Consider the following 27,765-nt stretch of genomic DNA (forward strand, 5'->3'; position numbering starts at 1 on the left):
TCTTGAGCATAAAAAAAACTATCACTATCTACCTGTCTAATAAATTCCAAAAAGTGTTGTTTATAATGTAGTTTCTATTTAACATTATGAGATAAAACTTTGATATCAGAAGTTTGTTCCTATCGCACATGCACATTGCACACTTTTGAATTTGGTATTTTGAACATTAAACAGCATATCGATCATATGTATTATTTAAGTGTGGAATACCATTTTGCAGTTAGCAACCTGCTTTTAAAAAGAAAAGCTTGAACCATAGAAGCAAAAACGTTCTAATTTCTCAGAGAGAAAAAGCAGTAAACTTCCTTTGACAATATCTTTAGGCCTTAGTTGCTTTTTTTATCCCCCTTTAAGACAGTGAAAGGAGGCATTTCAGAGACAAGAATTGAAAAGCGAATTGTGATAACGGGTGATGCAGACATTGACCATGATCAGGTATGACATGTAAGCTTCTAAAATTAGCTCCAAATTAGTCTATTTCCTGTAAACTTAAAAGTCTGTTTTAGTGTCAGTGGGCCTTTAAAATATATTACAGTTCCGTTCAAATGTAAAATGTCTATTTTGAGTCACATTTCCTCATTTGGAAATTGTAAATTTAATCATGAATCTCTCTGCACCTTGCCACTGATCATGCATGTTCCACCTCCTTCTCCTTTCTGCCCTTCTGTGGTTTCCTTACGCTAGGCGCTGGCTCAGGCAATTAAAGAGGCCAAAGAGCAGCACCCTGACATGTCAGTGACCAAAGTAGTGGTACATAAAGAGACAGAAATCACACCAGAAGATGGGGAGGATTGACTACAGGTAAGAGGACTAGATTTTTTCCAGGCACTCACAGACTAGCATGTGACAAAGATCATTCCTTCTCCCAGAACCCATCATTAATCCTTTCTATTTATTCTTTCTGGCATTTGTACTATGTTTTGTACACACAGACAAAATGAATGATTTGGCTAATTAGATTAACTTTATGGAGTAGAACATTTTTTCTTTATGTTAATGCCAGTTAGACAAATAGGAGAAACCCATTTGCTTGTGTCTGCTTGCTAGTTGCTATGCATTTTCCATCAAGTAGCTCTGTAAGTTGACTGTCCTGAAGATTGCTTATGCACAATTGTGGGCAAAGAAAGCATTTTCTAATCATAAAATACTCTTCTGCCTGAGAAAGCTTGCAAGTGTATTGAACTGAAATACCAGTATTTAAGTTTTGTCTGCAAAGTTGTTTGTGAATAGCCTTTTTTAAACTGTTCATTTTTCTAAGTTTACTAATATAAGTTCTGGCAATGTTTATGATTGTTTCTTAAAAGGAGGCAATAACATGCAATTTTTTTGCTGCTATCATTGAATAAAGGCATGGTGACAAATTCTAAATTAGCATTGGAGTGTTAAATGCAATTACTATATGCATGTGCTAGAATATGTTTGGCATACTAACCTGCTATTGCAAGATTTAGTGATACTTGTATACTCTTAAAAAGCTGAATATTGTGTGTAAAAAAAGAATTTGCTTTTATTTTGTTTGAACGACTAATATAATCATTTCAAACTAGTTTTCCTTATGTCCTTATAAATTATAGATTATAAATCTGCATGAAAGATTAGACTTCAAAAATCAGTTGCTGTAGCTTTAGCAATAAGTGAGGAAGTTGAAAATAAGAGAAGGAACAAAGATGAGTCTTGGAGTATTAGTAGAGCCTAAACAACAACTGAATTAGGGAATTATTTATAGAATAACATTTGGAAATTACAAATACTGTATTTATATAGCGTACATATAGCAGTTATTTTTATATGGAGTGTTACCTATGTTATTACATTGAATCAAGGCATTTTCTACATGGCCACTAATAACTACTCTGTTAGTTATCCCAAATATCAAATCTTTCTAATGCATATAGTTGGTCCTTTCTTACCAATGTTCCAAATTCAATGCCAATAGTTGAATTTGGAACATTGTTTATATAGATTTGTCATCAAAAGGTCTCATTAAAAAGACTATCAATATAATTGTATAGATTTTCAGAAAATAGAGATCTGAATTCAACTTACTATTTTTATGACTCATTGCATAAGCCTAGAGTTCTTTTGTGTAAATATTTGCAATTCTTTTTGTGACTTTATTTTTATTATTTTAGGTTTTTTTATTGATGGAATTTAACTATATTCTTTCTACTGCAGGATTAGAATAGCTTTCTTATGAATTTCATCAGTGGGAATATCAGAGCCTATGTGGAGTCTTGGTTCTAACCCAGCTGACTTGCATCTCTCCAGAGAAATTTTCAATGTGGAAGATTTTGATTTTAATTGCTAATTAAGGACACTGGCAGAAATTCCCCAGTTACAGCAATTTGAATCAGCTTTAATAATCTAATAATTGCATGAAACAACAAATTACAAAAAAGCAGCATTTTTATTTTCCTAAATCAACTTTACATCTAAATGGCACGTTCATCAACAGTTAAAACAATTGTATTATGCTACACATAAAACAGCTCATGCCTTTACTATTATTGAAAGTCTAAACACAGTTTCTTGGTTGGGGTGTGCAAAGTTTTGTTTATGGGAAATCAAGATCACACTACAATAGTAGAAGCTGTACAGATACTATATATATATGTTTTATTACATTAGATGTGCCAATAACATACTTTATTCAACAAATAACTTGAATCATATACTTGTTATAATTTGGTTTTACTATTCTTGTTATATAAACAATGGTGAATCTCTAATCTTATTTAAATGCTTATAAAATATGCTTTGTTTATCTGATTTGGAACCCTTAATAGCTAATGATTTTTAGAATTGTTAAAGTTAGAAATCCTGCCATTACTTTTCTAAAGTCTCAATCTATAAATTTGCATTGTGATTATTTTGAAGAAAATGTATATTTTCCTTAGCATCTCAGATGTGTTCATCTGAAAATGTGATTTTTCAAAACCAAGTCCTGTCCACTCTCAGAGAAAGATGTTTCTTTTGCAAGTCTAGTCAGTGTTCCTTACTTAGGTCAGAGTTAAGCCTTAAACCGTACAGAACACATTGTTTCATTTTTATTATCACATCAGTTTAAAGGAATCCTATATTCTTTATGCTGTCAGTTTCATCACAATACATGCGAATGTATGTTTCTGCATAGTAAAATAAAAGTGGTAAATGCACCTAAATTTGTACTGGTCTGTGTCTAAAAATATTTTTGCTATATAGAATTCTTTATCGGCCAAGTGTGATTGGACGCACAAGGAATTTGTCTTTATTTATATTATATATATTATACTTAAATGTTGCTACTATTTGTGTAATACCAAAGGCATATATTATGTTAAAGAGATGTTCTTTCATACAATCTCAATATAGTTTAGGTAGGTACAAATAGAAAGTAAGGGAAAACTGAAAGAAATTGTAAAAACTAATTCTGTTTGTTCAATTTTGTACATAGAACTTCTATATTATATCTCTATGTAATGTGTTTCATGTAAGTTTAATGAGGAACATGATTAACTAAATATTTTTGGGCACTAGCTTTAATAAATAGTTTTGTATTTTATATTCTAAATCTAGCCAAAATGCTCCAAATGCTATATTGGAAGAATTCAATATGTGTTTTTTGTGATCAGTGAAATGCTGAAGTATGGTGCCTTTGATGTTTGAATTTAGTTGCTCATTCACAATTCAGGCATGATATCTTTCACTGAATAGAAGATGCAATAAACTTTATTTAATAGGCTTTGAAATAATGGAGTATCTAAAATGTTATTTTTGTCAATAATAATAGTATATACATTGTCAGGCTCAAGTGCAGGAATTTTGAAGAAAGGCTATTTAAGATAGAATAGAATAAATATTTTGAAATAAAAAAGACAATTTAGAAAGAAAACATACAGGGGTCTTTGCAGGTCTGGAGCCAAATGTCCAGTTTATATGTTCAGTGCCTTCCACCTATAATATAATTATAAAACAAATGACAGTAAGAAATAATTTTAGTAGCTAAATATTTTACTCAAAGACACAGCAATAAATCATAACCTTTCACTCATACTGATTCTTACTGTAGAAGCTTTCAATTATAACAGAAAGTTGCTTTATTGTAAGTACAATTGAAGCCATATAGCCAAGATTAGTCCATTGCAGAACACAAAAAACGACCATAATTATAGCATCTATTTTCTCCAGAGATTAAATTCTAGGTCCTTCTACCTGTTGGTATTAATGGAAATGAGGCCATTCTCTTCCTAGCCTTGATAGTGGGAGATTAATTATGTCCCCTCAGAGAACCATTCAGGTGCTTCAGCTTTAAAAGTAACCAATATAGGTGCAATATGTAATAATCTGAAGAAGTGGTTTTAAAAATGCAGGACTGTTATAAAAATTGTGGCTGTTTTACCATTCAGAAAATTGGCATGTCTTCATAGAGCTTGCCAAGTCAAAATATGCTTCTATTTGAAATGTTAGTGGTTTTAGCCATGTTCATGATACTTAATATATTGGAATTAGTTCTGTGTTCTTTTGTATTTACTTTACTGATATTCAAACAATTTTTGGTTTGGTTAAATGTGATAATTTATTTTTCAAGAGCCCTAGTGGCACAGTGATTAAAATGCAATATTTCAGGCAAACATTGCCCACAGCCTGGAGTTCAATCCTGATGGAGAGCTCAAGGTGGATTCAGGCTTCCATCCTTCCAAAGTTGGTAAAATGAGGACTCATATTGGGGGCAATATGCTGACATTGTAAACTGCCTAAAAAGAACTGTAGAGCCCTGTGGGGCAGTATATAAATCTAACTCCTATTGTTAATGCTAAAACCTTTTAAGAGTTATTTTTCATAATTCATCAATTACATGCATACATGCATGCATACAATGATATACAGTGGGTTAAGGAAGCATTTGATCACCTGCTGATTTTGTACGTTTGCCCACTGACAAAGAAATGATCACTCTGTGATTTTTTTAATGTTTTTTCCATTATTGTTCATTTTCCATTATTGTTCATCCACATTTCCAATTTTACAATGTACTGGCTATATCAAGTTTTGATATAAAAATGCATCATACATAGTATACATCCTGGTTATAACTATTCTCATGATCATACAATATAATCTCTTTTAACTACATAGTGCTGTATGTCATAATTAAAATTGTTGTTTTCATATTTGTACTGTATTACACTATTACATTTATCAATCTATACATTTTGAACTACTGTATATTCACATACAGTTCAATAGTGGTATTGCTTACATTGTGTATTCTTACATATTTCTATGTATATCTATTCATTTCTATTTGGTTAATCTTTTTTCATTATTGAATACTAAACTCTGCACCTGTTATTTAGCCATTTATATAATATATCCCATTTAAGTAGCAGCCTGTTTCCTCTTTAAGTTCCATTGTTAGCCTGTCCAATTTGGCACATTATCTAATATTTTTTAAATTACCTTCTCATCTGTGGATCAGTCTGCAATTTTAATAGTAGGTTTATTTTAACAAGAGAGACAGAATAACAACAAAATATTCCAGAAAAATGCATTTCAGCAAAGTTATAAATTGATTTGCATTTTAATGAGTGAAATAAGTATTTGACGCCTTCGCAAAACATGACTTAGTACTTGGTAGCAAAACCCTTGTCGGCAATCACAAAGGTCAGACGTTCCTTGTAATTGGCCACCAGGTTTGCACACATCTCAGGAGGGATTTTGTCCCACTCCTCTTTGCAGATCCTCTCCAAGTCATTAAGGTTTCATGGCTGACGTTTGAGAGCTCGAACCTGCAGCTCCTTCCCCAGATTTTCTATGGGATTAAGGTCTGGAGACTGGCCAGGCCACTCCAGAACCTTAATGTGCTTCTTCTTGAGCCAGGCCTTTGTTGGCCATGTGTTGTGGGTCATTGTCATGCTGGAATAGGCATCCATGACCCATTTTCAATGGCCTGGCTTAGAGAAGGAGGTCTCGCCCGAGATATGACAGTACATGGCCCCATCCATTGTCCCTTTGATGCAGTGAAGTTGTGTTATCCCCTTAGCAGAAAAACACCTGCAAAGCATAATGTTTCCACCTCCATGTTTGACTGTGGGGATGGTGTTCTTGGGGTCATAGGCAGCATTCCAAACACAGCAAGTTGAGCTGATGCTCAATTTTGGTCGCATCTGACCACAGGACTTTCACCCAGTTCTCTGAATCATTCAGATGTTCCTTGGCAAACTTCAGACAGGCCTGTACATGTGCTTTCTTGAGCAAGAGGACCTTGTGGGCGCTGCAGGATTTCAGTCCTTCACGGCATAGTGTATTACCAATTGTTTTCTTGGTAACTTATGGTCCCAGCTGCCTTGAGAGCATTGACAAAATCCTCCTGTGTAGTTCTGGGCTGATTCCTCATTGTTCTCATGATCATTGAACCTCCACAAGGCGAGATCTTGCATGGAGCCCCAGACTGAGGGAGATTAACAGTTATTTTGTGTTTGTTTCATTTGCGAATAATCACCAGCTGTTGTCACCTTCTCACCAAGCTGCTTGGCTATAGTCTTGTAGCGCATTCCATTGTTACCTGTATAAAAGCCTTGTGTAGGTCCAAAATCTTGTCCCTGACATCCTTGGACAGCTCTTTGGTCTTAGCCATGGTGGAGAGCTTGGAATCTGATTGCTTGCTTGCTTGTTTCTATGGGTAGGTGTCTTTTATAAAGGTAACAAGATGAGATTAGGAGCGCTCCCTTTAAGAAATCTGAGCTCTTTACCTGTATAAAAGATTCCTGGGAATCAAATATATTTCTGATTGATAGGGGATCAAATACTTATTTCATTAAAATGCAAATCAATTTATAACTTTTTTGAAATGCGTTTTTCTGCATTTTTTGTTGTTATGTCTCTCACTGTAAAAATAAACCTAACATTGAAATTACAGACTGATCATTTCTTTGTCAGCGGGCAAACATACAAAATCAGCAGGGGATCAAATACTTTTCCCCCACTGTAATTGTCAACATTTTACAAAGGATTAAATTCTACTTAATACAATTCATAAGGAAACCCCATTTTAGTAGATTTGAGGGTATCCACTATTGCCGAAAGCCTCTGAATCAAAGGATAAGTCATTTGGATGTTACGTAAATTAAACAGTTTGTATTAGAGTTTAAATTGGAGCCCATTTATGACAAATTAAGGTTTCACTGTACTTGCAAGTAAACAAATGATTGTGATTTATTAAAATTATTGCTATAAATCCATCAACATTCCTCTGAGATACTAAAGTTATCCTACCTGACTTACTATTATAATTTTGGGCTCAATGCTCATCCAATCATTTTAAATGTTTTTCTTGCTTTGGGCTTCATATTTTTGCATGACATTTGCTCTTTGGAGCATAATCAATTTTCTTTCCACAATGAAAAATCAAACACTAATCTCTTAAATCATTTTTATCCTAGTCCACTTATAGTATGTTGAAATAAAGTATCCAAATATATACCAGGATGTATTGCCATAATAAAATAAGTTTGACAAAGAGGAAAAGGGGGGTATTTTTTAAACAATAAAGGTGTTGTGTTTTGAGTTTGGAATAAAGCTGAAGCTACCTAAAGCTTTGTGTTGAAATATTCCTTCCATTTGAAGAACAAAAACCTTTTAAACATTTCAAGGAATTTGGAAACAGCTGCAGTCCCTTGTTTCTCTCTTCAGGGCTTCAGTAATACTGGTAGTTGATCTTGAGTTCTATACTACTAGAACTCAAATTGCAAAAATAGGCCCAAACACTAAAAAAAATTAAACAATTTTAAAACAGTAAAAGTCCCCCTGTAGTATAGTATGTAGTTTGGTCAGCCAGATTATAGATAACAGTTCAGTAATCTAACGCAGTATCTAAATTGTTTAATTCTTAAAGTTTCATTAAAAAAAAACCACAAATCTTGGCTTTCTGAATAGCCCTGTAGGATCTCTGTAGGATCACTTTGTTCTTTTCTGATACTTTTGCCTGGCCCTAAGGGTGTGGCTGAAGGCAGGGTTAAAGAAAAAAGGTCTGGTATTGCCTTTTGATTATATAAGTAACAATGTCACAAGAAGATATGTGAAGTGCACATGTACTCTGGCTAAGCTGAAACAAGAATGAAAAATAAATACTGCAAACATTAGTCCAATTATGGTGCTTGGGAGAGTTGGAAGATTGATTGCTACCACTTAAAACAGGCAAGGATGTTTCATTCAAAACAAAATCCTGAAATCTATGTTGTACCTTGAACACTCAACCCATATAACAAGCTATATTTAATTTAAAATATGCTCAAGAATGGTTACCTTGAAGGGACTGGAATAGTGAATTGCTAATACCAGCAAAAAGCATATCCAAGATTGGCCTTCAGGAAACTAGAGAATATGGTTTGTATAATAAAGCTATAGCTACATTAGTCATTTTGCAAGGCAAGAAACAGTATTATGACTATTAAATGTTGCAACAAATATGCTGAAAGGCTACAATTCTAACCACACGATTAAGAAATGTGCTGTAATGAACATAAACACTAAAATGTATACAACTGCTGTACAATGCATGGAACGCTTTCCTCCAAAGGGATTGATACAGTAAGAATGCTAGGAAAAGCAAATTAACTTTAAAAAAAAACAGCATCTACAAGAATAAGAACAAAATGCACAATGGTAATTCAGTATTGGTGAATTTGCTTTTTGTTGGAGGGGTTGGAAATTCTGTGGAAGAAAAAATAAAGTTATTACCTATTTGTAATAATTGAATTTTGTCTATTTTTTGTTGGTATATAGTTCACACCATACAAACTAAAACAAGATCAACCTTGTTTGAAATCTTTTATACACAGAAGTATACAGGGCGTAATATTTATCGTATTTATCGGCGTATAACACGCACTTTTTTCCCCTGAAAATAGGGGCAAATGATGTATGCGTGTTATACGCCGATATAATGTTTAAGAAGCCAGGAGGCCGGGCGGTGCGAGCAGAGGGCAAGCGGAGGCCGGGCGGTGCGAGCGGAGGGAGGCAAGCGGAGGCCGGGCGGTGCGAGCGGAGGGCAAGCGGAGGCCGGGCGGTGCGAGCGGAGGCCGGGCGGTGCGAGCGGAGGGCAAGCGGAGGCCGGGCGGTGCGAGCGGAGGCCGGGCGGTGCGAGCGGAGGGCAAGCGGAGGCCGGGCGGTGCGAGCGGAGGCCGGGCGGTGCGAGCGGAGGGCAAGCGGAGGCCGGGCGGTGCGAGCGGAGGCCGGGCGGTGCGAGCGGAGGGCAAGCGAGGCCGGGCGGTGCGAGCGGAGGCCGGGCGGTGCGAGCGGAGGGCAAGCGGAGGCCGGGCGGTGCTTCAAAGTTTTTATTTAGAAATTTAAATTTTTTTCCTGAAATTTCCTCTTAAAATGAAGATGCGTGTTATACGCCTGTGCGTGTTATACGCCGATAAATACGGTATATCTTAATTTCAGAAAAATTATCAACTCCAGTTCTACTTTATTAAGATAAAAAGATGACAATGCCATAGTTCCAAGGGGAATTTGGTAGAATTGCTTTATATGTAAGAACACATGAGTGCAATAGTAAAGGAGATCCAACATCTGTGGACAAAAGTTTTCATTGCATTAGTCCCATGTATAATTGCACGTTATACATCTGTAAGCCTTTTTATTTGCTGGCAAGCACTCTGAACAATAGTAGCAAAAAAATCCTTCAAGGAATATCCCTCACAATAGCCTTCTTCCGCTTCCTTGATTTGGTCTTGGAGCTGTCCTTCGAATACCCTAACAATCATGCCTTAGGGACCGGATCAGAAAGCCACCAAGTCCATAGACAGCATAACAATTGTGGATGCATCTCAAGGAATCTTCATATACATAGATACTGTGTTTCTCCAACAATACGGCCTCCACCAATAGGAAGGCCCAGCATGATTTCTAGGCAGGTGAAATTAAGCCCCCAAAACTTAGGCCTATTTAAACTGCGTTTCCCTGCCATTTCTCACATCTTTCCTTAGAACTACACAAGGTGAAGAGAAATGGGGGGGAAGGACGGGGGTGGGGAGAAAACTTGCCTTTTGGAGTGCCCTGCAGGTAGCCTAGGCTAGAATACCCCGATAGCTGATAGAAGCTCCCCAAAGGCAAAGTCCCCAGCCACTTCAGGGCGTGCACACACACACACACACACACATTCCCCTCGCCCTGAGGCCGCTTCTACTGGCCGATCGAAGTGGCTGGTGACTGCACTTGGAAAGCTTCCATCGCCCGAAAGAGACTGCCTAATGGCGAGGGGACACGGGCAGCCATGCCACGCCCTGAAGCGGCTGGGGACTCTGCCTTCGGGGAGCTTTCGTCGGCCGATAGAAGCAGCCTCGCGGCGAGGGGAGTGTGTGTGTGCGCTCGCCCCGAGGCCGCTTCTACCGGCCGATCGAAGTGGCTGGTGACTGCACTTGGGGAGCTTCCATTGCCCGAAAGACACTGCCTAAAGGCAAGGGGACACGGTCAGCCATGCCTCACCCCGAAGCAGCTGGGGACTCTGCCTTCGGGGAGCTTTTGTCAGCCGATAGAAGTGGCCTCAAGGCGAGGGGAGTGTTTGTGTGTGCGCTCACCCCAAGGCCGCTTCTACCGTCCGATTGAAGTGGCTGGTGACTGCACTCAGGGAGCTTCCATCGCCCGAAAGAGACTGCCTAAAGGTGAGGGGACACTGGCAGCCACGCCACGCCCTGAAGCAGCTGGGGACTCTGCCTTTGGGGAGCTTTCATCGGCCAAGAGAAGCGGCCTCGCGGCGAGGTATATGCGTATGGGCCGCTCTAGGTGGAGGAAATTAAGTCACCCCCGAAAAGATGGCCTAGCTGTTTTTGGGGGGTCAAAAAATAAGGCCCGGCCTTATTTTGTGAGAAACATGGTAGCCATCTCTTAACTGTACCCAATTTTGTGAGCTCAAGAAACAAAGCACAACAGCACAAGTTCCTAGAGAACACACTGACTCCTTGAGAAAAACATCCCTTTCTACCTGCTTTAGCCTCTTTTGGGCTGTTACACCGGTTGAATCACACCACTGAGCAGGGCTTTCAAACTCAAGTCCCAGGGGCCAGATCTGGCCCTCGGGTGCTTAGATCTGGCCCAAGGGGCTGCCCTGGAAACAGTGAAGGACTGGCCCATGGTGCCTCTGCCAGTGAAAACAGCTCAGGAAGGTCGGGGCAACCCTCCTGAGCTCCGTTTTTGCTGGCAGAGTGTTGCAGGAGACCATCGCAGTCAAAAACTGAACTTGGAAGCCCATTTTCATTGTCATAGTGGTCAGGCCACCAAAGGCATGCCCAACATAAGTGATGTCAAGCTGGCCACGCCTCCCTAGCCCCCCCCCCCCAGGTCAAACACAAACCTGATGCAGCCTCAATGAAATTAGTTTGACAACCCTGATCTAGAGTGTCAATAACTGTAGTCACAACTGTGGTGACAAGGATCTAATAGTATTTCCAAATTACACAATAGAGAAAATGTGGATTGCAATATCCAGATCAGTGAAGAAATTCAAAGAATAATGCTTTTGAAAGAATCTGGGTTAAAAATAGAATAGAATAGAATAGAATAGAATAGAATAGAATAGAATAGAATAGAATAGAATAGAATAGAATAGAATAGAATAGAATAGAAAAGTTGATTGGACACACAAGGAATTTGTCTTGGTGCAAATGCTCTCAGTATACATAAAAGAAAAGAGTCAAGAGTCAAGAATCATAAGGTACAACACTTAATGCTAGTCATAGGGTACAATAAGCAATTGAATCATACTACGAAACAGTCAATGTAAATCGTAAGGATACAAGTGACAAAGTTACAGTCATACAGTCACAATTGGGGAGGGGATGGGTGATAAGGAGTGATGAGAAGATTAATAGTAACAGTAGTGCAGACTTTGTATTTAGCAGTGATGACTTTTGGGGAAAAACTGTTCTTGTGTAGTTGTTCTGGTGTGCAGTGCTCTATAGCACTCGTTTTGAGGGAAGCAGTGGGAACAGTTTATGTCCGGGATGTGGTAACAGTAACATTATGCTAACAATAACATTATGCTGTTATTGATAAAAAAGAGGTGTGAGTGTTTTCCAAAAGTGAAGTATAAATATGTCAAAGATACACAACTTAGTAATGATCAGAAATTTTAAATAATTAAAATTGAAATAAACTTCCTGCCTTTTCTTGTTGAGAATTTCAATAGTTTTCAAACCAAGCTATTCTTAATTTGATTTTAACTAATAAGAATAGTAGACAAAACAGAAAAAGAGGTAATCTATGGAGGAAATTGTGTATATACAGCTGGATTTCTTGATACTAAGGGAATCCAAAACTGAGTGCCATTGAACCTTGGACTTCATTTAAAGCAATGATAACTATACCATGCCAGTGGTAGCTAATGGGAAGAGAAATTCAAGATGGCTAGGATTTAATTTAAAAATCAGATACTAAAAATACAATGGCATAAAATGGTACATAGCAGAAGACAATCTGACTACAGACTGAAACATTCTCAACATATGAATGAGATGAAACCTTCACCAAGAAGAATACGAGATTCTCTACATTTGGAGATATGATGTCATGAAAACTAAAGTTCAGGAAAGGATTCTAAGAACAACAAAGAGGAAACATGTTCAAAAGGAAAAGAAAATATATAATATACACGATAGCACAGGAAAAATCCAGAAGGGTAGCAATGAATTTGCATTCTTTTGTTCAGTACCTTACAATGCTGCTTGAAGGAGTAGGAATACAGTTTAGCCATATCAAAAATGTGAAAAATACCTACTGCCCATGAATTAACTAATATTTCCAGGTTTAAATGTATTGCATCCTGTCCAAATACAAGTACAATGAAGAGAAAGCTGGATAGCCATATGGGAAGAATATTTAAATTGATATGGGCAAGGGAGCCTTTCAACTCTGTGACCTACAAATTCTTTCTTTTCATTTTAGGTTTAGAAATCTTACTTAGGATATCAGAGCCTAACCTTATTTTCAGGTACTATATATTACCTTTTTCCCTGTTCAATCATATCTGATTCTAGGAGACTGCCCATAGAAGTCCTGTAGTATTTTTGGCAAGAATTTTCAGAAGTGGTTTCCCATTACCTCTTTCCTAAAACTGAGAAAAAGTGATTAATCCATGGTCATCCCATTGTTTTTGTGCCTATGAGGAATTAGAACAGTCTCCCCAGGTTCTAGCCTGAGACCTTAAGCAGTATACCACACCAGCTTTCATATATTACTTACACTTTATTTTTCTTTTGTGCAAAAGACACTGTCACAGAAAAAGAAGCCCATGATTGATAAGATTTCAGTCAACTGTTACCAATTTTATGTGTTTGCTTCATAGAATTAATTAAGGACAACTTCATAGAATTAATTTTGCATGACTTTCTAAACAGATTTTGCACGACAGTGAACCACAAACTAAACACATTTATTTTAGTTTAATATAAATGTACCAGATAAACCAAACTTCAGTCGTCAATTCAATATTCACTGTGCAACACAGAGGGGAGAGAAAGGAAGAAACAAGGTACAAGACCAATCACATGGCACACCCTGCCATATATCAAAAAACTTTTGGACTCTGTAGAACGCAGCTTCCGAGATCTGCATTGCACACCACCCAAAGGCTATCATACAAGGACTAATTATAAATATCGCTTGGAGGTTGGAGATAATTCCAATGTAATCTACTGAATCCTCTGCATGGGTTGCCTTTATGACTTTATAGGACAGACGGGGAAGATAGTTTACCACCAGATTGCAAGGACAGAAGCGAGCAGTCAGACAGGAGAACTGAACTCATTAGTAACTTCACCTTGCAATGAAGGAGAACACACATTCAATTTTGCAGCTATTAAAATTGTTGGACGAGCAGGCACAAAAACAGCCAGAGAAATTACTAAAGTCTGGGAAACAAATGCTTCATCAGTCAACAGGAGTGCTGATTTACCATCAGCCTATCAAGTACTTAATAGGGGAGGGATGGGCAGCACAAGCAAACAACAGCTAACGACTTAAAAGCCAGCCATCAACACATCCCAATCAACATCTAAAAAGCCACTTACAATTGGCACTATAAATACCACATAGAAAACAGCACACACTCTGCTAGAGAGAAGTTCCCAGAAGATGGGCTCCAGCACGAGACCGGAAGCTTGGAAGACAAAACCTCTGGTTCCGGTGACCGACCCAGATTGGATCCTGCAACAATATCGTGGGACACTTATATTTCCCTTCATTTGTCAATTCATTATCTTTATTTATTTATAATCACCTGTAGGATGACAATTTTCCTGAAGTGGCTTAAAGTAAACTATGTGACTAACCATGGGTATAATCAATCAATATAAACAATTGTAAATAAAAAATACAGCAAATAGATGTTTAAAAAAATAATGTATAAAGACCTCAAACATCTGTGAGCCAGGGCAGAAGTGACAAAGGGTGTTTGAGAAGGGACCCAGTTCTTCGTTTTCTTTCCTTTAATCAGAAAAAAAACCATCTTTTCCCCAAAATCGGTTAATGATTCAGTGTGTCACGGGGAACTAGAACCCTGGATAGTACAGTTAGCAGTAAGCAAACCTGTTGTTCGCACATGGCGCTTTTCCCTAGAAAGCCTGTGTTCTAGCACTGTTTATTTTATTTATTTATTTGATTTGCCAATTGTTTACAAGATAATAAGTATAAATGTATACATAGTTGTGAATACATGAAATGGGTACATATAAGAAAAATAAAAGAATAAGAGAAACAATAGGACAGGGACGGTAGGCACGTTGGTGCGCTTATGTACGCCCCCTACAGACCTCTTAGGAAAGGGGTGAGGTCAATAGTAGACAGTCTAAGGTTAAAGTTTTTGGGGTTTGGGGAAGAAACTACAGAGTCGGGTAGAGTATTCCAGACATTGACCACTCTATTGCTGAAGTCGTATTTCCTGCAATCAAGTTTGGTGCGGTTTACTTTGAGTTTGTATCTATTGTGTGCTCTTGTGTTGTTATGGTTGAAGCTGAAGTATTCATTGACAGGTAGGACATTGCAATGTATGATTTTATATACCATGCTTAAGTCAGAAGACGGCGTAATTCAAGGTTTTCTAGTTCTAGAATTTCAAGTCTGGTGGCATAAGGTATTCTACAACGAGTAGTTGTCTCCTCAGCGCCGGCCCCATCTTCGCCGGAGAATCTCTTACCTCAGTCGGGACGGGGGCTCAGTTGCTGCGGGGCGGGGGGTGGGATATCATGGGCAGGACAATCACTATTTCAGTCTCAGAATTTACTATTATTATTATTATTTTCTCAGCGTGGAAACGGAATTTTCTGGTCCCTCAACCCTCAAATGAGCAATGGCATGAAACGCAGCTTGAAGGAAGGTTGAAAGTGTCGTTTATCATTGTTTTTATTATTGGTAAAATGAAACTGATATGTACTGGGACAGGCGTACGTCAGAGACAAATTACTGCTCGGCAAGTAACAATGTGTGGAAAGAGGAGCCAAGGAGATGCATGCATGCTTCCTTCCGCCGCAGAAGCAGAACCAAAGCGGCTAATCCGGGATCCATAGCCCCGCCAACCGGTTCCATCTCGCGCGGCCCCGACCACATCGACCAAGAGTCAGAAGCGGCTGAGGCGAGGGCGCGCGAGCCCGGGAAGAGCGGCACAGCAACGCAGGCGCGCCTTCCTCCTCCTCCTCCCCCTTCAAAACAGCCGCTAAGCTCCTTCGCCTCTTTAGACAGATCCCCGCAGTGCCCGCCCTTTCCCCGCGGGGGGCGCGCCCTGCTCGCAACGCGCATGCACGTTCCCGCCTCCGGCGCGCCTCGCGCGTGCGCGCGCGGGGCAGGGAATGCTCGTGCAGGAAGCGGCGGTAACGGCCAGAGACGCGCGCCATTCCCCCTACAATTCCCCCAAATCCCCAAATCTTTGCTTGGACCAAACACTCCCGCCACCGTAACCCAACCTTTCCCCCTCCCCCATTCCCGGAATCTCCGCGCGAAGCGCAGCACGGCAGGTAAGTTTGACGAGCATCTGCGCGCGCACTCGAGGCTCGGCGGCTCCTGCTGCTGCAGTAGCAGCAGAACCGGAGGGAGGCGGGGAAGGTGCGCTGGAGAGATTCCGTCGCGCGCCGCCCCCTTTGCTGCTCCTTCCTGCGCGCGCCGTTGGTCCCCTCGGCCTGGAAAAGCTGCCTCGCGCTAACTGGAGCCGCCGCCGCCGCCGCCTCCTTGACCGGAGCAGCAGGATGCCGGAGATGGCGCAGTCCCGTGCAACGCGGCGGCAGGCGAAGGCTCGCTCCGGGGTAAATGAATAGCTTGTACTAGAGTCCGGCAGCGCCGCCCATTCGTTAGTGCTGGGGAGCGCGAGCGAGGGAGCGAGCTCTGCCGCGAGATTTAGTGGCGGCGGGGGGAGGGGGGGAGGGGTTGGAACGGAAGGCTGTTTTCTACGCTCCCGCGCGCGCGGGCCTTTCCTGGGCTCCGCCTCCTTGGTGGAGGGAAGGGAAGGGATGAGGGGAAGTCGCGCGTGAGGGGATCTGTGCACTTCGTTTAGCTGCAGCCCCGTCTCAGCGGGGCACAGTCGTGAGGCCTGCACGGGCACTAGCACGCATGCACCGAGTATGCACCGTGCACGTTTCTTACATGGTTACTCGCACGGAGCCGGCATTGCATTTTTTTTTTGTTTTTGTTTGGCCTACAAAACGTGCACGTTAGAATCGCATGCTCTTTCCTACGTTTGGCGAAAGATCGCCATAAACTCAAGTGTGTGAAAAAAGAAAAAAAAACCGGCTTGGAAATTGGCGTCGTTCTCCTGGTAGTCATTTAGATCTCCCCGATAAGCATACTTAACGCTTCAGATCATTTCAATGTCAAGGGATTTTGTTTGTTCAGTTTATTGGTGCTTATACCGGTTGTTACAAGAAAAGCTTCTTAAAAACATATCACTGTTACTTAGATCGGGAGGGTTCGATGCCTACTTCCGAAAGCTCATTAGCAAATTTCAGGAGTCAGCCATAAAGTCAAATATTTAATGTGTCTGAAAAGGTAATTTTTGGGATTCGGTTTGGAACCATAATTCCAGTTTTACCTTACAGTAAGCTGCTCTTGAACCTTGCTTTTGATTTATATAAATATACATAGAATTATTCTCTTATTCTTGGTTTAGTTCCTTTGGCTTTACAATTTTTTTTAAAAAAAAATCTGGACTGTCTGTTACCTTGGTGAGTTTGTGATCAGGAAAGATAGTTTAGAAAATAATTGAGGTAATCACGATGTACCCGCTAGTTAGCTAAAAGGATGATGGAGTTCATATATCTCCTAAAATTGAAAGAGCACTTGAGAACATTTTATGCATGGCATTCTCTGTTTCCAGGCAATGTAATGGTAATATTCTGTCTAGGACTCTAGGCATTCAGAATGCATGAGAAAAGGATCTGCATATTGTACAGTATTCATGAATTCTTGAGAGACTAGAGCAGTGATGGCTAACCTTTTCGTCATCGCGTGCCGAAAGTGTGTGCATGGGTGCGCGTGTATGCGCATGCATGCCTGCACCCCATAATGCAACGCACACGCATGCTTCCCCCCGCCCACATGAACATGCTCTCCCGCCCCCCTGCATATGCACACGTGACCCCCATGCTTCCCCGCCCCCTGTGCATGCGCGGAAGATACCTGACAATCGGCTGGTGGGAGACACATGCGCAGTGGAACTGAACTGTGGTGACGGCTCACATGCCGGCAGAGATGGCTCTGCGTGCCACTTCTGTCATGCGTGCCATAGGTTCACCATCACGGGACTAGAGGCCCAATCAAGATTTTATCTTTCATGATCAATCTTTGTGAGCATAGAATCCTTTTTATATAAAGGCATGAGAAAATTATATGACTCACACTCCAGTAAAGAAAAACAGCATATTGTATGTTCTTCTATGTTCATCAGTTGTTTTGCATATTCTGGAGCTTTTTTACTGATCCAAGCAAAAGTGAAATCAGAGAACCCCACCCCCCAAAAAAGTACAGCAGTAGTTGGTTTCTAATCCACTATTATAGTCCAGATTTATTTATAGGGTAAACTGCATGATTGTACATGAATTCTAGTCACTTCTTATCTCATATACAACCATTATTTTGTACTAGATATATGAATAGGAAACTTGTATATGTGAACAAACCACAGGAGTGGTTCTTGATTTACAAATTCTAATTTAGAATAATGGTAATTGGATCATCAGATAAGCTAGAATCAACGGTTTTAAATGATAGAAACTCTGGACATGTGGGAAAGAGCAAAAATGTGAATATGAAAGGTGCCAACAAACAGCTTTCTGTCAATAACCAGGATCCTACTTTATGACTTGTGTAGGCCTGGCTATTGATTAACTACTGTGCTAATACGAATAGACCAATCCTAAACTTGTAAAGGAAAAAAAGCTTTGGAGGTAGTTAAATTCAGTGAAGACAAGTCTTTGGTAAAAAAAATGTTGAAAAACTGATGAATTTTCAGTCCCTTTGTGAGATCAGACTGTTAATCAGTTTCTTGCTTTAGACCAGCGGTGTCAAACTCGGGTGTCATGGCGGCGTCATGTGACGTATGGGGACTTTTTTCCCCTTTGCTGCAGCGGGTGGGGATGGGGCCAGCACATGATGCATCCAACCCGTGGGCCATGAGTTTGACACCCCTGCTTTGGACAAATGTGTGCATGATTGCAAGCAGCTGTATCTGTTAGTAAGCAAATTCTCATATTTTTTTTAATCCAAAGGGTATTCCCAATTGCTGACAGTTCTCTACATCAGATTAAAATGCTACTTTTGCTGTGGATAACATCACCTGGAGCAGTAAGGCAGCTGTTTATTTTGCATTTTGTTACGGAAAATACCTGCCCAGGATGACCCCTGTGCTAATGACATGAGTAGCAATAGCACAGAGAAATAAATTACTTGCTTTGAAATTATGAAACATAAATAGAATCTAAGATTTTAGCTTTAGCAAAAGTGTTGTAATTAATTTTTTATTTCCTAACTGCAAAAAATCAACTTTGTTAGGTGGCTATCAATTAAATTAGGATAAAAGTGTTATACATTAATAGAAGGAATATTGACTTAGCATAAGATAATTTCTGGTGCATTTTCTACCAGTTTGCCATATCCACTAAATAAATCACTACTGAATCACTAAAAGATGGTGTTAAATTTGAGGAAGCCAAAAGAAATTTGGAGTGGTTCCATTCATAAAACAATCATGAGCACCATAACCAGCAACAAAAGTTGCAAATCCTTCAAGTTCCCTTTCTTGCTACACCTTTGTTCTTTTCCTGGGTTGGTTATTGTGTTTCCAGACAATGTGTAGGACTGTAATTGCCCATTATTTTGTTTTTGTAAAAAAAATTCCAAAACAGGTCTCAGGCACATCCTTCTGAAGAATAAAACTTACTCTTTTTACAGTTAAAATGCTTTTTGAAAAATGTACAGTGTCAATGGTACAAAGAATTTGGTGTGAGCATTTCCACCATTTGGGATACCTTCAGTTTGGGAAATCGCCTCTGGAGTTTAACCCCTGCCCAGTCTTGCCAGTCATAAGCTTGTTATGTGACCCTGAGCTAGTGATCTAACATAACTCACAGGATTGTTATGGGGGATGATTTTTTTTCATAGATTTGTTATTGTTTTCTTTTTCAGGTGCAGGGAGCCCAGGATAAGAATCTGCTTCCAAAACATTGCTCAGATACTAAGAAAAGATCTTTCCTTGTTCATGGTATATTTCTTTGCTTACATTTCCTTTTTTGTCTCAGTAAACCATTTTATTATTTATTTATTATAAATAACTATGAGGAATAAAGGCAGAATCTTGATCTTGTTTATATGCTTTCCCCTTTACTTAATGTTTTCTGCTTTATCTCCTGGTTGAAATATAGCTTGTCTCTCTGTATTAGTTCTTTCTCAAATACATTTTGTTTTGGTTTGGTTTTTTTGCTTTAGTTCAGATAAAAGAAGGAATAATATATTCTGGCAGGTTGAATCTGGTAAAAGATATAACAAGCTGTTATATTTATATTATTTATAAGATCTGTAGCTCATTAGTGAACTTTTTCTCGTGAAATGTATAAAATAATAGGTAATCAACTTTGCGTCCATAGCTCATTTGAAGGTTACTCATTTACTTTAAAATGTACATCAGCTGAATAAACGTTCAAATGTGGAACTTTTAACAATATCTTGATTTTCTTAAAGTAACTTAAATAAATTTGTTTTTTCTAGGAGTTTTTCATCAGTATGTCTGAAACCATTAAATATAATGACGACGATCACAAAACTGTGTTTCTGAAAACATTAAATGAGCAACGATTGGAAGGAGAATTTTGTGATATAGCTATTGTTGTAGAAGATGTAAAATTCAGGGCACACAGGTGTGTTCTAGCTGCTTGTAGTACCTATTTTAAAAAACTTTTCAAAAAACTGGAAGTTGACAGCTCATCTGTAATTGAAATAGATTTCCTTCGATCTGATATATTTGAGGAAGTGCTCAATTACATGTACACAGCCAAGATTTCAGTTAAGAAAGAAGACGTCAATTTAATGATGTCATCTGGTCAGATTCTTGGTATTAGATTTTTGGATAAACTTTGTTCTCAAAAACGGGACGTATCAAGTCCAGAAGACAATTCACAGTCAAAGAATAAGTATTGTCTTAAAATTAATAGACCGATTGGGGAGTCTAATGATAATCAAGATGATGAGGTTGAAGAAATTGGCGATCACGATGATAGCCCTTCAGATATGACAATGGAAGGGACTCCTCCTAGTCAAGAAGATGGTAAATCGCCAACTGCTACTTTGAGAGTTCAGGAAGCAATTCTGAAGGAGCTGGGGAGTGAAGAGGTTCGAAAAGTGAACTGCTATGGTCAAGAAGTAGAATCTATAGAGTCTGCTGAAACTAAAGAATTGGGATCACAAACTCCTCAGGCTCTAGCATTTAATGATGGCATAAGTGAAGTAAAGGATGAACAGACACCAGCATGGACAACAGCAGCTGGAGACATGAAGTTTGAGTATTTGCTTTATGGTCACAGGGAACAAATCGCATGTCCAGCATGTGGCAAAACATTTTCTGATGAAGCACGGTTGAGAAAACATGAAAAACTCCATACTGCAGATAGGCCCTTTGTTTGTGAAATGTGCACTAAAGGCTTCACTACTCAAGCCCACTTGAAAGAGCATCTAAAGATCCACACAGGCTACAAGCCATATAGCTGTGAAGTATGTGGAAAGTCTTTTATTCGTGCACCAGACCTAAAAAAGCACGAGAGGGTTCACAGTAATGAAAGACCATTTGCATGTCACATGTGTGACAAAGCTTTTAAACATAAGTCCCACCTGAAAGATCATGAAAGAAGACATAGAGGGGAGAAACCTTTTGTCTGCAGCTCTTGTACTAAAGCATTTGCCAAAGCATCTGATTTAAAGAGACATGAGAACAATATGCACAGTGAAAGGAAGCAAGTAACCACAGCCAGTGCCCTCCAAAGTGAAACTGAACAATTACAGGCAGCGGCCATGGCCGCTGAGGCAGAACAACAACTTGAAACTATAGCTTGTAGCTAAAAAGAGGAGTGGCCATATGTTGGAAAATGTTCGGACTGAAAAACTCACTTCTGAGTATTTTAGTGTGATTTAAAAAGTAGAAATATAGTTGCACTTTGCAGCAAAAAAAAACCCCTCTCATATCAAGCATGGATAAGACGTTAATCAAGGCATCCGTCCAATTGGATATAATTTTTTTAGAAGTCGGACTCTAGCTGTGTTATATTCCTCTCTTTAAAGTACTGGGTTTCAATGCATGCCTTACCCCATTGGAATAAACTGCATGTGAAATGGAAGATGTTACACTCCGATCTCAGTGAAATTAAGTCTAAGTATTTGGATTTAAGCTACTTTTGTTTCATTGGATCCAGTTGCTTGGCACCTAAATATGTTTTTTTATGATTTAGGAAGAGCCTAAAATAGAGATTGTGAGCAATGGTGGGAAATTATAGGATGAGTTGCCAAGTCAAAAATAAATACTTGTTAGAGATTCATTGCACTGCAAGTGCTACGTAGCTGAGTCTCATGGATTTCAGTAGAAAGTACTACCATGTGAGTAAAGCAAGATTAGATTAATTCAAAATGTGTTGACTTATTGGCCTACAAATTGTGCTGTTAGCAAACAGTTTAATAAATTATGTCTACTATAACAGGTATTTTTTTAAAAAAATTATGGGAAATTATGAGTTTTACTGAGTGCAAGTATTAATTTGTAGGGGGTGAATGTATTAATTTCCAATGTTCTAATCAAAAGTAATGAAAATGTGTTTAGATTTCATATTTTATTTATTTTGCAGTTGTTTAGCTCCAGTTTCATCTACTGTAATTGTTGATACAAGGTGTATGAGCAGTAGAAACTATCGTGGGTTTCCCCCCCCACCCTAAATTGGGCGGCAATGAAGTTGCATGGAGCTCCTTGTTAAGTGACATTATGATTTCAGTTTTCAGAAGCAAAATGGCCAACATTTAAATAGTGTGAACTTTTTTCCTCTCCCCCTCTACCAGAGATATAGAAATAGGAGGTCTCGGGCCTGAAATTACACCATGAAATTTAGGCCAGTTTGTTATTATAAATTTTATTTTTAAAAACCACAAGAAATAATAATAAAAATGATCATGCCGCTTCCATGTCATTGCACCATCTGGTAGCCTCTGGAAGCCCTCCTTATGAAGGACATGAGTCTTAAACCATTGCCCGTCTCTAATTAGATAATGATTAAAAAAACATCCTGATGCTTCTCTCGTCTTTTCGGATCTTTATTAACACATATCTTACATTAAGCTTCATTATACCTATTGAACTTGCTCATTGCAAGCATACACAGCATTGTATATGATATGATGCCTTTTTACTTGAAGGCATGGAACCAAGTGTGTATTCATTACGAACCATGGACAAAAGTTTTCAGGAATGCTTTAATATTGTGCATGATCCACTGGGAGATGTTGGCTAAGTTAGAAAGAAGGATTTCCTCTAAGATTCATACACTGCAACCAAAACCATTCATTCCTACTCTCTTCCTTCTCAGCTTTTAAGTTTAGCAAATCTCTAAGCCCCATTTGATAACTGTCTGATAGTGGCTTTTTGCTTTCTCTGCTCTGACAAGGAAATATTGCTAGCTGAATCATCTGCAATTTCCCTTAATAATACTTAAGATTTTTCCCCTGTATCCTAAGAAATAAAAAAGGACAATTGGGAGTAATGTAGAATTCAAGTGCAAATCCTTGCTAATATAATATTCCAGGATTTGGTGATATTTAACAAGAATTACAATTGTCACTATCGAGGCAGCATAATTATCAAAGGTTCATATTCTAGTGCAGATAGCACAATGGAGTTCAGGCAGTAAGTGTAATGAGGAAAAAATACAGAGAAGAAGCAACCATTTGAAAATAGTTGAAAGAAAATCCATTTCAGTCGCTTCCAATTAATGAGTAAATTGTTAAGACTTATTTTTGCTGCTCCTGAACACTAGATAAAAAATAATTATGGTGCTCCTGATTGTTTCGGAGAGTCAAAAGAGTTGAACTTAAGTTTTAATTATGGCATTGTTCCAGGAGAAATCAAGTTTAAAGATTCCAGCTTTGATTGTATGACATTTTTCTCAGTATGGAGTAGAATTCCTGACCCCCAAATACAACTTGAAATAGCAAAGTGTCAAATGTAGGCATCTCAGACCATTAGTAACTTTTCCATGAAACTTGGAAAAATTGGAATAATGGGTTATAGTTTGGAAAAAAACAACCTAGAACAATATAGTTATCACATTTGAGTGGAAGAATTTAGAATTAGACAATTGAGTATACTTTGTATCCCATTAGTGAACATAGCTCAGTTCTGTATGTGTTTATTCAGATGTCCCACAAAATTCAACTTTATTACTCCCAACATAATGTTACAGAATTGCAACAAAGATGATTCCATTGAGTGGTTTTGGGATTTATATTTTAATTCAAAAGTATCTTATATGAAAGTAAATCTTACTGACCTAGACTATACTGCTTACTAATGAGTATGCTTGAGCTTGCAGCTTAATGCCTGTGCTTCATAAGTAATTATCCTGCTTATCTTCACAAAATTACACCCAGCTTTTGGGGACAGGTTTCGTATTCATCTTTGATTTTCTTTCAGTGAATGAAGTATTTGAAGTATTTATCCTAGGAATTAATAGAAGATGATGGGATCTTTTCCACAGAAGAAAATGGTTAGCTGTGAAGTTGGTTCAAATTTCACTTAGCCTACCAACTCAAATTAATTTACTAGTTAATTTAAAATAAAAGTAATTTTATTATTTCAGTTACAGGTTTCATTTGTAACAAACTAGAATGGGTTTTCTATGAAGTAAGAGGAAATGTGATCATTTATAAATCTTGAAAAACATTTCTCCACTTATTTATACATAATTGTTTTACATGTATTAATACAACTCATTTTAAATGAATATAGATATGTTCTGACAGGGGTCAGATAAGTATTTATAAATCAAACATCTCTTACATTTCTATATGAAGCTAATGTTTTAAATAACAATGTTGCATATAGCTATGGTCTTTGTTACAATGTCATTGTGAAATATTCATTGAATAGGCAACTTAAAGTTATATTTAAAATGCCAAAAGTTTGAAATGTATCTTGTAAATAAAACTTGAATATTTTAGAATATATAAAGATTGTGTGCCTATACATTTTCCAAGAACATCACATCATTTTCTGTTTTGTATGTATGTTTGAATATATTTTGTAATAATGCCTGTTAATTTTAGTAGATACAAATCCTTGCCTTACAATATTTTGATTTTTTTCTAAATTGCTAGTTCTGATCTAAAGATACATGAGAACAATGTGCACAGTGCACATTAGTAAAAAAAAATAACACTGACAATAATAATTTATATCTAATTATTTTTGAAATAGGTCTTGCAAAATAGAAGTATGTGGGCAAGTTGAAAGTTCACCATTTTAAGTAGATAATATGACTTGTGCAAAATGTTCTTTCATGGATCATTCTAGCTTTGGAACAGCCAATTTTGGAATTAGAACATTTTGTGCTGGAATGTTGGTATGCAACTTGCATAGATAAGCAAAAATGTTGAAACTTAATGGGTTGGATCTATAATAGCCATTTTGTAAGCAGATAGCACTGGGTGATGAAGAGATGCTCTACACTGGAGAAATGGAAAGAGGCAATCAGGTTTTTTTGCAGCTCTCCGTGGATCTCTTCTGCTACTTCAGAAACATACCCAACTTTCCATGATATTTTTCAAGAAGGAAAGGCAACTGCAGGAAAAGGAAGGACACAGGAAGAGCTCTGCCAATTCCTCTCCTTTCGTATGAATTGAACTCCACACAGAAGAATTGTTGAACTGACGTGATGATTAGTTCACAACAGGAAACTTTGATCCTCGGAATCGCCTATTCATATTTACTTTGAAGAAAAGCTCACTAAATTTAACTCTGCTTGTTTTTAAGTAACTTCAGATGTTATTCAGTTGAATTTCAGTTGTTGAGTGAAACTGTAATTAATTGAGACACACATGACTGCTTTGCTCAACGGCCACAATTCCAAGCATTTCCAGTTATGATCATTAGGCAATTCTCCTGTGTCGTTAAGCTTCTGGGGCAAGAGGTGCCTGCCAAGTTCAGTTCTCCTCCATGCACAGAACAAATTTCCAGCAGGTTGCAGGAATAAAACTGGTCAGGATCTGAGCTCTGTTTCTCCACTCCGCTGGATGAGTTCATCTCCTCTCTGTGCATAGAAGACAACTGCTCTGGTAGGCTGCAGGAGTGGAGCTCTTTTTACAGGCTTTGTCACTGTACTGTTATGGCTTTAATCAGTTGTAAGTTGAGGACTACTTGTGTAGCGTATTCTAATGGTTGAAAAAATAGTGTTAGCCTGTATCAGACTCTCTTACAAGAAAGCAATTAGAAATGCCCACACCCCACCTTTTCATGGACCATGAAAACCTGATTCATGGCTAATTTAGACGATGATTTTCAGTTGTTGCTCATCATTCAAAATTTCACTATGCAAATATTCAGTCGAAAACATGATCTTAGTATGAGTTTGATTTCTTTTATCAGAAAGTTTGTTTTCCTTAAAAGTAAGAAGAGGAAATTCAAATTTCCTGGCTCAGATCAAAATGCACTCCCTTCAGTAGTAGCTGCCTCTACTCCTGGGTAAGATACACAGAATGAAATCTGCCCCAAACAATTTATCTACGGTAATTAAGATGGGTTGAGGAGAAAATATGCTAATCCAGCCATTTTTATTTAAAATGAACCTTGTTAATCATTTTTTTAATCATTCAGAAATAATTTCCAATCAAGTGAAGTGTTTTTTGTGATAATGTGATAGAGCATTAAATCATAATAGTACTAGACAAGGAACAAGACAGCAGTGGTAATAGGCATAGAGTGACGGCAACTTTAGGGAGAAGCAGTATGAGAAGCTGGAAAATATCAAGGCCGGAAGGAAGAACTGGAGAGGCTGTGCGAAGTAAAGGCCAAAGTGGTACCGGTGATGGTAGCAGCATTTAGGGCTGTCACTCCTAAGCTCCAACAGATCCTTAGGCATAATATCAGAGCTCTCAGTACAGCTAATTTTTTGCACAGAAGGCATACTACCATAGAGGTGAAAAGGGAATATGAATACACACAAACATGCACACATATATGTACATACCACTACACTGTGTGTGTACATGCACTGTATGTATGTGTATGTGAGTGTGTAATCCATAAAATATCCTTGTTAATCTTGCAGCAAAAAACAAATGGTATTTCAGCCCACATATTTTCTATGTGAAGTTTTGCATAAAATGGACTGATAATACTTTTATTCATTTGTGAGATGCCATAGATTTGATTTCTCTACAAAAGGGGTTCATTTGAAATGTAATGACAATGTTTTTCTATGTTTATGATAATAATGTCCAAAGAAATAGTACAGAATTCAGTACAGTATACGTGCAAAATACATGGGCATATTTATTTTACTATTCTTTTCCTATATTACATCAAATATGCAGGAAGGTTTATTTGCACATTTCTTGTGCACTTAAGCAGTTCTCAAAATGGCTGAATTTGTCTTCAGATATATTAAAGTAAACTACTTCTATCTCTGGATACTGGCTGGAGTAGCTGCTGTTATTGTGTTATATCTTAATCTTCTAAATCCTAAACTTTTTATGATTTGGGCTTTTGAAGATATTTTAAATTTGGGGAATAGATGGCAAAACTATCAGAGACATAAACTGTAATACAACTTACATATTAAGCAACCAACCAAACATGCAACTCACTTTATGTATATTTTTATTCTGTGTTTCTACTCAGATACACAGTTGATTTTAGTGAGTGAATTAAGAACACTTTTAAGCCTTTGCATTTAGTTTCCTGAGCACAGTTCTGTCATTACTTTGACAGAAAGTAAAAATGGACTTGCAAAAGTAAATATGATCGGTTTAAAATAGCCACTTAAGGGCTGTTACTATTTAACAATAAGAATGACTTTTTAAAATTAGTATTTGTAGGGATGGTTTTGATTTTAAGGGGGCAGGTTTCTGTTTTCAGGGCAAACACTTGAAAATGGCATTTTTGGCTTATAACCCTAGCAATAACCTAGGATATTTTTTAAAACCCTCCTTCCACCCCAGCTATTAGTTTCTGAAAAATCAATGGAAGGATTCACAAAGATTGTTAATGATTATTGTTAATGAATC

The 27,765-nt window shown here is 38.2% G+C and overlaps 2 protein-coding genes across 41 annotated transcripts in view; both read left to right on the forward strand.

Annotated features, from left to right (window-relative positions):
* Nucleotides 1-3,161, forward strand: part of EPB41L3 (erythrocyte membrane protein band 4.1 like 3) — a 142,308-nt gene extending 139,147 nt beyond the window's left edge. For 35 of the 39 annotated variants that reach the window (XM_087961596.1, XM_087961578.1, XM_026671897.2 and 32 more), the window contains 3 exons: nt 355-435; nt 685-801; nt 2,176-3,161. In XM_087961596.1, coding sequence (XP_087817722.1) covers nt 355-435; nt 685-795 — 192 coding nt within the window. In that variant the 3' untranslated portion in view covers nt 796-801; nt 2,176-3,161. The remainder of the gene's footprint in view (nt 1-354; nt 436-684; nt 802-2,175) is intronic. The other 4 variants (XM_087961567.1, XM_087961581.1, XM_087961580.1 and 1 more) reach the window with 1 other exon arrangement.
* Nucleotides 3,162-15,772: 12,611 nt separating this feature from the next.
* On the forward strand, nt 15,773-24,037 carry ZBTB14 (zinc finger and BTB domain containing 14). 2 transcript variants are annotated; one of them, XM_026671887.2, is made up of 3 exons: nt 15,773-15,983; nt 19,642-19,717; nt 20,221-24,037. In XM_026671887.2, exons 2-3 carry the CDS (start codon nt 19,715-19,717, stop codon nt 21,562-21,564), a joined length of 1,347 nt encoding a protein of 448 aa, XP_026527672.1. In that variant the 5' UTR covers nt 15,773-15,983; nt 19,642-19,714; the 3' UTR covers nt 21,565-24,037. The 2 variants fall into 2 exon arrangements, with proteins under 2 accessions (XP_026527672.1, XP_087817723.1); XM_087961597.1 differs by lacking the exon at nt 15,773-15,983 and adding an exon at nt 16,038-16,268.
* Nucleotides 24,038-27,765: the final 3,728 nt, after the last annotated feature.

The sequence above is a fragment of the Notechis scutatus genome, chromosome 3 (assembly GCF_049901735.1).
Source record: "Notechis scutatus isolate UNSWTSFEM ecotype Mainland chromosome 3, rNotScu1.2, whole genome shotgun sequence".
Classification (NCBI taxonomy): Eukaryota; Metazoa; Chordata; class Lepidosauria; order Squamata; family Elapidae; genus Notechis; species Notechis scutatus.